The 14,574-nt window shown below is 43.5% G+C and overlaps 1 protein-coding gene across 2 annotated transcripts in view; it reads right to left on the bottom strand.

Moving 5' to 3' along the window:
- gatm (glycine amidinotransferase (L-arginine:glycine amidinotransferase)) overlaps positions 1-13,108 on the bottom strand; it is a 31,918-nt gene extending 18,810 nt beyond the window's left edge. For both annotated transcript variants that reach the window (XM_072914813.1, XM_061974671.2), the window contains exon 1: positions 12,806-13,108. In XM_072914813.1, coding sequence (XP_072770914.1) covers positions 12,806-12,874 — 69 coding nt within the window. In that variant the 5' untranslated portion in view covers positions 12,875-13,108. The remainder of the gene's footprint in view (positions 1-12,805) is intronic.
- Between the last annotated feature and the right edge of the window lie 1,466 nt (positions 13,109-14,574).

Raw genomic sequence — 14,574 nt, 5'->3', positions numbered from 1 at the left:
GTAGACCCTCCAGTAGACCCTCCATGTGACAGTGTCAGTAGATCCTCCATGTGACAATGTCAGTAGACCCTCCAAGTGACAATGTCAGTAGACCCTCCAGTAGACCCTCCATGTGACAGTGTCAGTAGATCCTCCATGTGACAATGTCAGTAGACCCTCCAAGTGACAATGTCAGTAGACCCTCCAGTAGACCCTCCATGTGACAGTGTCAGTAGACCCTCCATGTGACAATGTCAGTAGACCCTCCAGTAGACCCTCCATGTGACAATGTCAGTAGATCCTCCATGTGACAATGTCAGTAGACCCTCCAAGTGACAATGTGAGTAGACCCTCCAGTAGACCCTCCATGTGACAATGTCAGTAGACCCTCCATGTGACAGTGTCAGTAGATCCTCCATGTGACAATGTCAGTAGACCCTCCATGTGACAATGTCAGTAGACCCTCCAGTAGACCCTCCATGTGACAGTGTCAGTAGACCCTCCAGTGTTTCCCACAGGACAGGCATCTATTTGTGGTGGTGTGGTCGGCGGGGGGGCGGGGGGGGCGGGGGTGCGTCAGCGGCGATGACCAAGAAGAACGCGGAGTTGGAATATAATTACAACATTTTATGTACATATTTATATACAGATTTGAACAATTAGTGATTCACTGAAATATATTTATTAATTGTGGTTCTTACAAAAAATATATCTTATAAAATATAAAAGCTAAAATGTCTCTTAAAGCTCTGCCCCTTTAATTAGTGAATACTAAATAATTTAACTTTAGCCTACTACTACAACCATATTATTTACCAGCAACATGAAGTGAAACAGAGGCAGAGGTATCCTGCCACAGTCAGTCAACCTCCTCCTCCTCCTCCTGCTGAACAGGTCGCACCTGTGGTCCGGACTGTAGGCCTACCTCCTCTCCAAGTCGAGCCCTTTTCGGCCGTTGAAAATATTTTTCTATACTCATCTGTGTGAAGGAGTGAACATCCAACATTAGAATTTATTACTAACGAGCAGAAGCGCTCTATGTACAGTGCCGTCTAACCAGCAGCTCAACACATGCAGGGTTCAACATTAAGGTTTTTTTCTACTTGCCCGACTTCTCAAATCTACTTGCCCCAATATTTTTACTTGTCCTGCCTAGGTTTTTTTCTGGCTGTGTAGTGCTCATGGCTTATATCTTACTAGAATCCTTCCCGTTGACTATTTACAACACTACACAGTATTTATTATTATTATTATCTATAATTACATTTAAATGGCATTGCATACATGTAAAATTAAATGCTATTTCACATTATTTGACCAGTAGCAGTTACACTCATCTGAACAGGTCAGCCACCTGTTTAAAGCCCGATCACAGTTGAAATCTTGAAATGAAGGCCCTTTAATGGCCAAAACATTAACCTGGACAACATTTTAACAGCTGGTTGGCTCAGATTTTATTCTTTTCATTGCATTCACATGCTGCAGTGGACAGTGGACAATTTAGCTTCAGTCCATGTGTGTTTATTGACAACATGGTTCTAACCTGGACACGTTAGCTCGTCGGTATGAAAACAGGTGACCGAGTCAAACATCGGCGATGTTAATGAAGCAGCGTCAGGCGAAACCGTCAGTGAAACGCTCGGTGAAATCGCGGATTAACATTAAATATATGACGAGCCGCGAGCGATGCAGCTATAACCTATCTACCTATAACACCTGTAAAAATGAAGCAAAGCTACCACGCTAGCAAGCGTTAGCTAGCCGGCTATGAGCCACCAAGCTGCTAACTATTGCCAAAAGGCACCATTTAAGTTTTTTTCCCCATGGCATCCTGGATCAAGGCTTTCAGCAGCTTTTGGACGTTTGAGGTAGAAACGTAGGAAGCGCCATCATTATGAAAAGTAGTCGGCGAGTATTTTGGTCCCGTCCGTCCGTCCCTCTTCTTCTTCTTCTTCTGGCCCACCAGGTGAATTAAGTGCTATTGGCGGAGTTACAATGCATACCGCCACCTACTGCACCGGAGGTGTAACTACAAGCAACATTCACAGACAGTCCCATTGCTTTTATGAGCGGTCGAGCGAGTCAAAAGCCGAAAAATCCATTTGTGGCGGACGTAATTCTTTCGTGGCGGGCCGCCACAAATAAATGAATGTGTGGGAAACACTGCCCTCCATGTGACAATGTCAGTAGACCCTCCAAGTGACAATGTTAGTAGACCCTCCAGTAGACCCTCCAGTAGACCCTCCATGTGACAGTGTCAGTAGATCCTCCATGTGACAATGTCAGTAGACCCTCCAAGTGACAATGTCAGTAGACCCTCCAGTAGACCCTCCATGTGACAATGTCAGTAGACCCTCCAGTAGACCCTCCATGTGACAATGTCAGTAGACCCTCCAGTAGACCCTCCATGTGACAATGTCAGTAGACCCTCCAAGTGACAATGTTAGTAGACCCTCCAGTAGACCCTCCATGTGACAATGTCAGTAGACCCTCCAGTAGACCCTCCATGTGACAATGTCAGTAGACCCTCCAAGTGACAATGTTAGTAGACCCTCCAGTAGACCCTCCATGTGACAGTGTCAGTAGACCCTCCAAGTGACAATGTCAGTAGACCCTCCAGTAGACCCTCCATGTGACAATGTCAGTAGACCCTCCAGTAGACCCTCCATGTGACAATGTCAGTAGACCCTCCATGTGACAATGTCAGTAGACCCTCCATGTGACAATGTCAGTAGACCCTCCATGTGACAATGTTAGTAGACCCTCCAGTAGACCCTCCATGTGACAATGTCAGTAGACCCTCCAGTAGATCCTCCATGTGACAATGTCAGTAGACCCTCCAAGTGACAATGTTAGTAGACCCTCCAGTAGACCCTCCATGTGACAGTGTCAGTAGATCCTCCATGTGACAATGTCAGTAGACCCTCCATGTGACAATGTCAGTAGACCCTCCAGTAGACCCTCCATGTGACAATGTCAGTAGACCCTCCAGTAGACCCTCCATGTGACAATGTCAGTAGACCCTCCATGTGACAATGTCAGCACAAGCAGTGACCCACACATTAGACACAGTCAGCTGGGATAGGCTTCAGCTGAAAGTGAACCCACACATCGCGCACAGTCAGCTGGGATAGGCTCCAGCTGAAAGTGACTCACACATAACACAGAATCAGCTGGGATAGGGTCCAACTAAATGTGAACCTACACATTAAACACAGTCAGCTGGGATAGGTTCCAGCTGAAAGTGATCCCACACATCAAACACAGTCACCTGGGATAGGCTCCAGCTGACAGTGAACCCACACATCACACAGAGTCAGCTGGGATAGGCGCCAGCTAAAAGTAAACTCACACATTAAACATAGTCAGCTCGGATTGGTTCCTGCTGAAAGTGAACCCACACATTAAACACAGTCACCTGGATAGGCCCCATCTGAAAGTAAACCCAAACATTAAACACAGTCAGCTGGGATAGGCTCCAGCTGAAAGTGAACCCACAAATCGCACACAGTCAGCTGGGGTAGGCTCCAGCAGAAAGTGAACCCACACATCGCACACAGTCAGCTGGCATAGGCTCCAGCTGACAGTTACCCACACATCACACAGAGTCAGCTGGGATAGGCTCCAGCTAAAAGTAAACCCACACATTAAACATAGTCAGCTGGGATAGGTTCCAGCTGAAAGTGAACCCACACATCACACACAGTCAGCTGGAATAGCAACAACTTACTGGAGACAACAACTTACTAGAGACGACAACTTACTGGAGACAACAACTTACTGGAGACAACAACTTACTAGAGACGACAACTTGCTGGAGACAACAACTTACTGGAGACAACAACTTACTAGAGACGACAACTTGCTGGAGGCAACAACTTACTGGAAACAACAACTCACTGTAGACAACAACTTGCTGAAGACAACAACTTACTAGAGACGACAACTTGCTGGAGACAACAACTTACTGGAGACAACAACTTACTGGCGACAACAACTTACTGAAGACACAACTTACTAGGGACGACAACTTGCTGGAGACAACAACTTACTGGAGACAACAACTTACTAGAGACAACAACTTGCTGGAGACAACAACTTACTGGAGACAACAACTTACTAGAGACGACAACTTGCTGGAGACAACAACTTACTGGAGACAACAACTTACTGGAGACAACAACTTACTAGAGACGACAACTTGCTGGAGACAACTTACTGGAGACAACAACTTACTGGAGACAACAACTTACTGAAGACAACAACTTACTAGAGACGACAACTTACTGGAGACAACAACTTGCTGGAGACAACAACTTACTGAAGACAACAACTTGCTGGAGACAACCACTTACTGGAGACAACAACTTACTGGAGACAACAACTTACTGGAGGCAACAACTTACTGGAGACACCCACTTATTGGAGACAACAACTTACTGGAGACAACAACTTAGTGGAGACAACAACTTACTGGGAACAACAACTAACTGGGGACAACAACTTACTGGAGACAACAACTTGCTGGAGACAACAACTTGCTGGAGACAACAACTTGCTGGAGACGACAACAACTTACTGGAGACAACAACTTACTGGAGACAACAATTTACTGAAGACAACAACTTACTGGAGACAACAACTTACTGGAGACAACAACTTACTGAAGACAACAACTTGCTGGAGACAACCACTTACTGGAGACAACAACTTACTGGAGACAACAACTTACTGTAGACAACAACTTACTGGAGACAACAACTTACTGGAGACAACAACTTACTGGAGGCAACAACTTACTGGAGACAACCACTTACTGGAGACAACAACTTACTGGAGACAACAACTTACTGGAGACAACAACTTACTGGAGGCAACAACTTACTGGAGACAACCACTTACTGGAGACAACAACTTGCTGGAGACAACAACTTGCTGGAGACGACAACAACTTACTGGAGACAACAACTTACTGGAGACAACAACTTACTGGAGGCAACAACTTACTGGAGACAACCACTTACTGGAGACAACAACTTAGTGGAGACAACAACTTACTGGGGACAACAACTAACTGGGGACAACAACTTGCTGGAGACAACAACTTGCTGGAGACAACAACTTGCTGGAGACAACAACTTGCTGGAGACGACAACAACTTACTGGAGACAACAACTTACTGGAGACAACAATTTACTGAAGACAACAACTTACTGGAGACAACAACTTACTGGAGACAACAATTTACTGGAGACAACAACTTACTGGAGACAACAACTTACTGGAGACAACAACTTGCTGGAGATAACAACTTACTGAAGACAACAACTTGCTGGAGACAACCACTTACTGGAGACAACAACTTACTGGAGACAACAACTTGCTGGAGACAACAACTTACTGGAGACAACAACTTACTGGAGACAACAACTTACTGGAGGCAACAACTTACTGGAGACAACCACTTACTGGAGACAACAACTTACTGGAGACAACAACTTACTGTAGACAACAACTTACTGGAGGCAACAACTTACTGGAGACAACCACTTACTGGAGACAACAACTTAGTGGAGACAACAACTTACTGGGAACAACAACTAACTGGGGACAACAACTTACTGGAGACAACAACTTGCTGGAGACAACAACTTGCTGGAGACAACAACTTGCTGGAGACGACAACAACTTACTGGAGACAACAACTTACTGGAGACAACAATTTACTGAAGACAACAACTTACTGGAGACAACAACTTACTGGAGACAACAACTTACTGAAGACAACAACTTACTGGAGACAACAACTTACTGGAGACAACAACTTACTGGAGGCAACAACTTACTGGAGACAACAACTTACTGGAGACAACAACTTACTGGAGACGACAACTTACTGGAGACAACAACTTACTGAAGACAACAACTTACTGGAGACAGCAATTTACTGGAGACAGCAATTTACTGGAGGCAACAACTTGCTGGAGGCAACAACTTACTGGAGACAACCACTTACTGGAGACAACAACTTACTGGAGACAACCACTTGCTGGAAACAACAATTTGATGAAGACAACAACTTACTGAAAACAACAACTTACTGGAGACAACAACTTACTGGAGACAACAACTTACTGGAGACAACAACTTACTGGAGGCAACAACTTAGTGGAGACAACAACTTACTGGAGACAACCACTTACTGGAGACAACAACTTAGTGGAGACAACAACTTACTGGGGACAACAACTAACTGGGGACAACAACTTACTGGAGACAACAACTTGCTGGAGACAACAACTTGCTGGAGACGACAACAACTTACTGGAGACAACAACTTACTGGAGACAACAATTTACTGAAGACAACAACTTACTGGAGACAACAACTTACTGGAGACAACAATTTACTGGAGACAACAACTTACTGGAGACAACAACTTACTGGAGACAACAACTTGCTGGAGACAACAACTTACTGAAGACAACAACTTGCTGGAGACAACCACTTACTGGAGACAACAACTTACTGTAGACAACAACTTACTGGAGACAACAACTTACTGGATACAACAACTTACTGGAGGCAACAACTTACTGGAGACAACCACTTACTGGAGACAACAACTTAGTGGAGACAACAACTTACTGGGGACAACAACTAACTGGGGACAACAACTTACTGGAGACAACAACTTGCTGGAGACAACAACTTGCTGGAGACAACAACTTGCTGGAGACGACAACAACTTACTGGAGACAACAACTTACTGGAGACAACAATTTACTGAAGACAACAACTTACTGGAGACAACAACTTACTGGAGACAACAATTTACTGGAGACAACAACTTACTGGAGACAACAACTTACTAGAGACGACAACTTGCTGGAGACAACAACTTGCTGGAGACAACAACTTACTGAAGACAACAACTTGCTGGAGACAACCACTTACTGGAGACAACAACTTACTGGAGACAACAACTTACTGTAGACAACAACTTACTGGAGACAACAACTCACTGGAGACAACAATTTACTGAAGACAACAACTTACTGGAGACAACAACTTACTGGAGACAACAATTTACTGGAGACAACAACTTACTGGAGACAACAACTTACTGGAGACAACAACTTGCTGGAGACAACAACTTACTGAAGACAACAACTTGCTGGAGACAACCACTTACTGGAGACAACAACTTACTGTAGACAACAACTTACTGGAGACAACAACTTACTGGATACAACAACTTACTGGAGGCAACAACTTACTGGAGACAACCACTTACTGGAGACAACAACTTAGTGGAGACAACAACTTACTGGGGACAACAACTAACTGGGGACAACAACTTACTGGAGACAACAACTTGCTGGAGACAACAACTTGCTGGAGACAACAACTTGCTGGAGACGACAACAACTTACTGGAGACAACAACTTACTGGAGACAACAATTTACTGAAGACAACAACTTACTGGAGACAACAACTTACTGGAGACAACAATTTACTGGAGACAACAACTTACTGGAGACAACAACTTACTAGAGACGACAACTTGCTGGAGACAACAACTTGCTGGAGACAACAACTTACTGAAGACAACAACTTGCTGGAGACAACCACTTACTGGAGACAACAACTTACTGGAGACAACAACTTACTGTAGACAACAACTTACTGGAGACAACAACTCACTGTAGACAACAACTTACTGAAGACAACAACTTACTGGAGACAACAACTTAGTGGAGACAACAACTTACTGGGGACAACAACTAACTGGGGACAACAACTTACTGGAGACAACAACTTGCTGGAGACAACAACTTACTGGAGGCAACAACTTACTGGAGACAACCACTTACTGGAGACAACAACTTAGTGGAGACAACAACTTACTGGGGACAACAACTAACTGGGGACAACAACTTACTGGAGACAACAACTTGCTGGAGACAACAACTTGCTGGAGACAACAACTTGCTGGAGACAACAACAACTTACTGGAGACAACAACTTGCTGGAGACAACAATTTACTGAAGACAACAACTTACTGGAGACAACAACATACTGGAGACAACAATTTACTGGAGACAGCAATTTACTGGAGACAACAACTTGCTGGAGACAACCACTTACTGGAGACAACAACTTACTGGAGACAACCACTTACTGGAAACAACAACTTACTGGAGACAACAATTTACTGAAGACAACAACTTACTGGAGACAACCACTTACTGGAGACAACAACTTAGTGGAGACAACAACTTACTGGGGACAACAACTAACTGGGGACAGCAACTTACTGGAGACAACAACTTGCTGGAGACGACAACAACTTACTGGAGACAACAACTTGCTGGAGACAACAATTTACTGAAGACAACAACTTACTGGAGACAGCAATTTACTGGAGGCAACAGCTTGCTGGAGGCAACAACTTACTGGAGACAACAACTTACTGGAGGCAACAACTTACTGAAAACAACAACTTACTGGAGACAACAACTTACTGGAGACAACAACTTACTGGAGACAACAACTTGCTGGAGACGACAACAACTTACTGGAGACAACAACTTGCTGGAGACAACAATTTACTGAAGACAACAACTTACTGGAGACAGCAATTTACTGGAGGCAACAGCTTGCTGGAGGCAACAACTTACTGGAGACAACAACTTACTGGAGGCAACAACTTACTGAAAACAACAACTTACTGGAGACAACAACTTACTGGAGACAACAACTTACTGGAGACAACTATTTACTGGGGACAACAATTTACTGAAGACAACAACTTACTGTAGACAACAATTTGCTGGAGACAACAACTTACTGGAGACGACATCTTACTGGAGACAACAACTTACTGGAGACGACATCTTACTGGAGACAACAACTTACCGGAGACAACAACTTGCTGGAAACAACAATTTGATGAAGACAACAACTTACTGAAAACAACAACTTACTGGAGACAACAACTTACTGGAGACAACAACTTACTGGAGACAACCACTTACTAGAGACAACTATTTACTGGGGACAACAATTTGCTGGAGACAACAACTTACTGGAGACAACCACTTACTGGAGACAACAACTTAGTGGAGACAACAACTTACTGGGGACAACAACTAACTGGGGACAACAACTTACTGGAGACAACAACTTGCTGGAGACAACAACTTGCTGGAGACAACAACTTGCTGGAGACAACAACAACTTACTGGAGACAACAACTTGCTGGAGACAACAATTTACTGAAGACAACAACTTACTGGAGACAGCAATTTACTGGAGGCAACAGCTTGCTGGAGGCAACAACTTACTGGAGACAACAACTTACTGGAGACAACAACTTACTGTAGACAACAACTTACTGGAGACAACAACTCACTGTAGACAACAACTTACTGAAGACAACAACTTACTGGAGACAACAACTTAGTGGAGACAACAACTTACTGGGGACAACAACTAACTGGGGACAACAACTTACTGGAGACAACAACTTGCTGGAGACAACAACTTACTGGAGGCAACAACTTACTGGAGACAACCACTTACTGGAGACAACAACTTAGTGGAGACAACAACTTACTGGGGACAACAACTAACTGGGGACAACAACTTACTGGAGACAACAACTTGCTGGAGACAACAACTTGCTGGAGACAACAACTTGCTGGAGACAACAACAACTTACTGGAGACAACAACTTGCTGGAGACAACAATTTACTGAAGACAACAACTTACTGGAGACAACAACATACTGGAGACAACAATTTACTGGAGACAGCAATTTACTGGAGACAACAACTTGCTGGAGACAACCACTTACTGGAGACAACAACTTACTGGAGACAACCACTTACTGGAAACAACAACTTACTGGAGACAACAATTTACTGAAGACAACAACTTACTGGAGACAACCACTTACTGGAGACAACAACTTAGTGGAGACAACAACTTACTGGGGACAACAACTAACTGGGGACAGCAACTTACTGGAGACAACAACTTGCTGGAGACGACAACAACTTACTGGAGACAACAACTTGCTGGAGACAACAATTTACTGAAGACAACAACTTACTGGAGACAGCAATTTACTGGAGGCAACAGCTTGCTGGAGGCAACAACTTACTGGAGACAACAACTTACTGGAGGCAACAACTTACTGAAAACAACAACTTACTGGAGACAACAACTTACTGGAGACAACAACTTACTGGAGACAACAACTTGCTGGAGACGACAACAACTTACTGGAGACAACAACTTGCTGGAGACAACAATTTACTGAAGACAACAACTTACTGGAGACAGCAATTTACTGGAGGCAACAGCTTGCTGGAGGCAACAACTTACTGGAGACAACAACTTACTGGAGGCAACAACTTACTGAAAACAACAACTTACTGGAGACAACAACTTACTGGAGACAACAACTTACTGGAGACAACTATTTACTGGGGACAACAATTTACTGAAGACAACAACTTACTGTAGACAACAATTTGCTGGAGACAACAACTTACTGGAGACGACATCTTACTGGAGACAACAACTTACTGGAGACGACATCTTACTGGAGACAACAACTTACCGGAGACAACAACTTGCTGGAAACAACAATTTGATGAAGACAACAACTTACTGAAAACAACAACTTACTGGAGACAACAACTTACTGGAGACAACAACTTACTGGAGACAACCACTTACTAGAGACAACTATTTACTGGGGACAACAATTTGCTGGAGACAACAACTTACTGGAGACAACCACTTACTGGAGACAACAACTTAGTGGAGACAACAACTTACTGGGGACAACAACTAACTGGGGACAACAACTTACTGGAGACAACAACTTGCTGGAGACAACAACTTGCTGGAGACAACAACTTGCTGGAGACAACAACAACTTACTGGAGACAACAACTTGCTGGAGACAACAATTTACTGAAGACAACAACTTACTGGAGACAACAACATACTGGAGACAACAATTTACTGGAGACAGCAATTTACTGGAGACAACAACTTGCTGGAGACAACCACTTACTGGAGACAACAACTTACTGGAGACAACCACTTACTGGAAACAACAACTTACTGGAGACAACAATTTACTGAAGACAACAACTTACTGGAGACAACCACTTACTGGAGACAACAACTTAGTGGAGACAACAACTTACTGGGGACAACAACTAACTGGGGACAGCAACTTACTGGAGACAACAACTTGCTGGAGACGACAACAACTTACTGGAGACAACAACTTGCTGGAGACAACAATTTACTGAAGACAACAACTTACTGGAGACAGCAATTTACTGGAGGCAACAGCTTGCTGGAGGCAACAACTTACTGGAGACAACAACTTACTGGAGGCAACAACTTACTGGAGACAACAACTTACTGGAGACAACAACTTACTGGAGACAACAACTTGCTGGAGACGACAACAACTTACTGGAGACAACAACTTACTGGAGACAACAACTTGCTGGAGACGACAACAACTTACTGAAGACAACAACTTACTGGAGACAGCAATTTACTGGAGGCAACAGCTTGCTGGAGGCAACAACTTACTGGAGACAACAACTTGCTGGAGACGACAACAACTTACTGAAGACAACAACTTACTGGAGACAGCAATTTACTGGAGGCAACAGCTTGCTGGAGGCAACAATTTACTGGAGACAACAACTTACTGGAGGCAACAACTTACTGGAGACAACAACTTACTGGAGGCAACAACTTACTGGAGACAACAACTTACTGGAGACAACAACTTACTGGAGACAACAACTTGCTGGAGACGACAACAACTTACTGGAGACAACAACTTGCTGGAGACAACAATTTACTGAAGACAACAACTTACTGGAGACAGCAATTTACTGGAGGCAACAGCTTGCTGGAGGCAACAACTTACTGGAGACAACAACTTACTGGAGGCAACAACTTACTGAAAACAACAACTTACTGGAGACAACAACTTACTGGAGACAACAACTTACTGGAGACAACTATTTACTGGGGACAACAATTTACTGAAGACAACAACTTACTGTAGACAACAATTTGCTGGAGACAACAACTTACTGGAGACGACATCTTACTGGAGACAACAACTTACTGGAGACGACATCTTACTGGAGACAACAACTTACCGGAGACAACAACTTGCTGGAAACAACAATTTGATGAAGACAACAACTTACTGAAAACAACAACTTACTGGAGACAACAACTTACTGGAGACAACAACTTACTGGAGACAACCACTTACTAGAGACAACTATTTACTGGGGACAACAATTTGCTGGAGACAACAACTTACTGGAGACAACAACTTACTGGAGACGACAACTTACTGGAGACAACAATTTACTGAAGACAACAATTTACTATGGTGTATAAAGTAGAATGTATGGTCTATAATCTAGTAGAATGTATGATCTATAATCTAGTAGAATGTATGATCTATAATCTAGTAGAATGTATGATCTATGTTCTGTAATGTAAGACCTGGGTAAGACTTGCCGGTGTCAGCGAGGCTCAGCTGTTCTATCACTCAGCTGTCTTGTCAGTCTTGGCCATGCACGTGGTGTGGGAACGAGTGGTATCAGCTACTAACTGTGACTACGATCAGGTGTGTGAGATTTAGTGGTATCAGGTACTAACCGTGACTACGATCAGGTGTGTGAGATTTAGTGGTATCAGGTACTAACCGTGACTACGATCAGGTGTGTGAGATTTAGTGGTATCAGGTACTAACCGTGGCTCCGATCAGGTGAGCGGCCTCAGCCCCGCGACTCCCTCCTCTCAGGCAGCGCACTCTCAGCATGTCTCCCTATAGGTGTAGGTGGTGCAGGGTGCTGTGGGTCCTTGTAAGTGGTGGTGCAGGGTGCTGTGGGTCCTTGTAAGTGGTGGTTCCTCCTCACTCCTTGTAGGTGGTGCAGGGTGCTGTGGCTCCTTGTAAGTGGTGGTGCAGGGTGGTGCGGCTCCTTGTAAGTGGTGGTGCAGGGTGGTGTGGCTCCTTGTAAGTGGTGGTGTGGCTCCTTGTAAGTGGTGGTGTGGCTCCTTGTAAGAGTGGAAGTGAGCCAGCAGCTGCCTGCAGCCTTTATAGGAGTATGTGGTGTACGTGCCTGCAAGGCCATTGGTGGTGGGAGGTTGTGCAGCAACGTGATCCAGCACACAAACATCTCACACACACAATCCCTGACTGCAGCACATTCTTATCTGCTGCCCTGTGGTGCTCCTGGAGACACTCTGATAATCTTGCAACTACTTCTACTAGTACTAAACTTCACTTAAGTACTACTGCAAGTACTAACACCATCACTTAAGTACTACTGCAAGTACTAACACCATCACTTAAGAACTAATGAACCTCTCCTGGGAGACACTCTGATAATCTTGCAACTACTTCTACTAGTACTAAAACTTCACTTAAGTACTATTACAAGTACTAACACCATCACTTAAGTACTACTGCAAGTACTAACACCATCACTTAAGTACTACTGCAAGTACTAACACCATCACTTAAGAACTAATGAACCTCTCCTGGGAGACACTCTGATAATCTTGCAACTACTTCTACTAGTACTAAACTTCACTTAAGTACTACTGCAAGTACTAACACCATCACTTAAGTACTACTGCAAGTACTAACACCATCACTTAAGAACTAATGAACCTCTCCTGGGAGACACTCTGATAATCTTGCAACTACTTCTACTAGTACTAAAACTTCACTTAAGTACTATTACAAGTACTAACACCATCACTTAAGTACTACTGCAAGTACTAACACCATCACTTAAGTACTACTGCAAGTACTAACACCATCACTTAAGAACTAATGAACCTCTCCTGGGAGACACTCTGATAATCTTGCAACTACTTCTACTAGTACTAAAACTTCACTTAAGTACTACTGCAAGTACTAACACCATCACTTAAGTACTACTGTAAGTACTAACACCATCACTTAAGTACTACTGCAAGTACTAACACCATCACTTAAGTACTACTGTAAGTACTAACACCATCACTTAAGTACTACTGTAAGTACTAACACCATCACTTAAGTACTACTGTAAGTACTAACACCATCACTTAAGTACTACTTTAAGTACTAACACCATCACTTAAGTACTACTGCAGGTACTAACACCATCACTTAAGTACTACTGCAAGTACTAACACCATCACTTAAGTACTACTGCAAGTACTAACACCATCACTTAAGTACTACTGTAAGTACTAACACCATCACTTAAGTACTACTGTAAGTACTAACACCATCACTTAAGTACTACTGTAAGTACTAACACCATCACTTAAGTACTACTGCAAGTACTAACACCATCACTTAAGTACTACTGTAAGTACTAACACCATCACTTAAGTACTACTGCAAGTACTAACACCATCACTTAAGTACTACTGCAAGTACTAACACCATCACTTAAGAACTAATGAACCTCTCCTGGGAGACACTCTGATAATCTTGCAACTACTTCTACTAGTACTAAACTT

This window comes from Nerophis lumbriciformis, linkage group LG15 (assembly GCF_033978685.3).
Source record: "Nerophis lumbriciformis linkage group LG15, RoL_Nlum_v2.1, whole genome shotgun sequence".
Classification (NCBI taxonomy): Eukaryota; Metazoa; Chordata; class Actinopteri; order Syngnathiformes; family Syngnathidae; genus Nerophis; species Nerophis lumbriciformis.
Note: the sequence above shows the minus strand (reverse complement) of the source record. Positions and strands in the feature narration are given on the sequence as shown.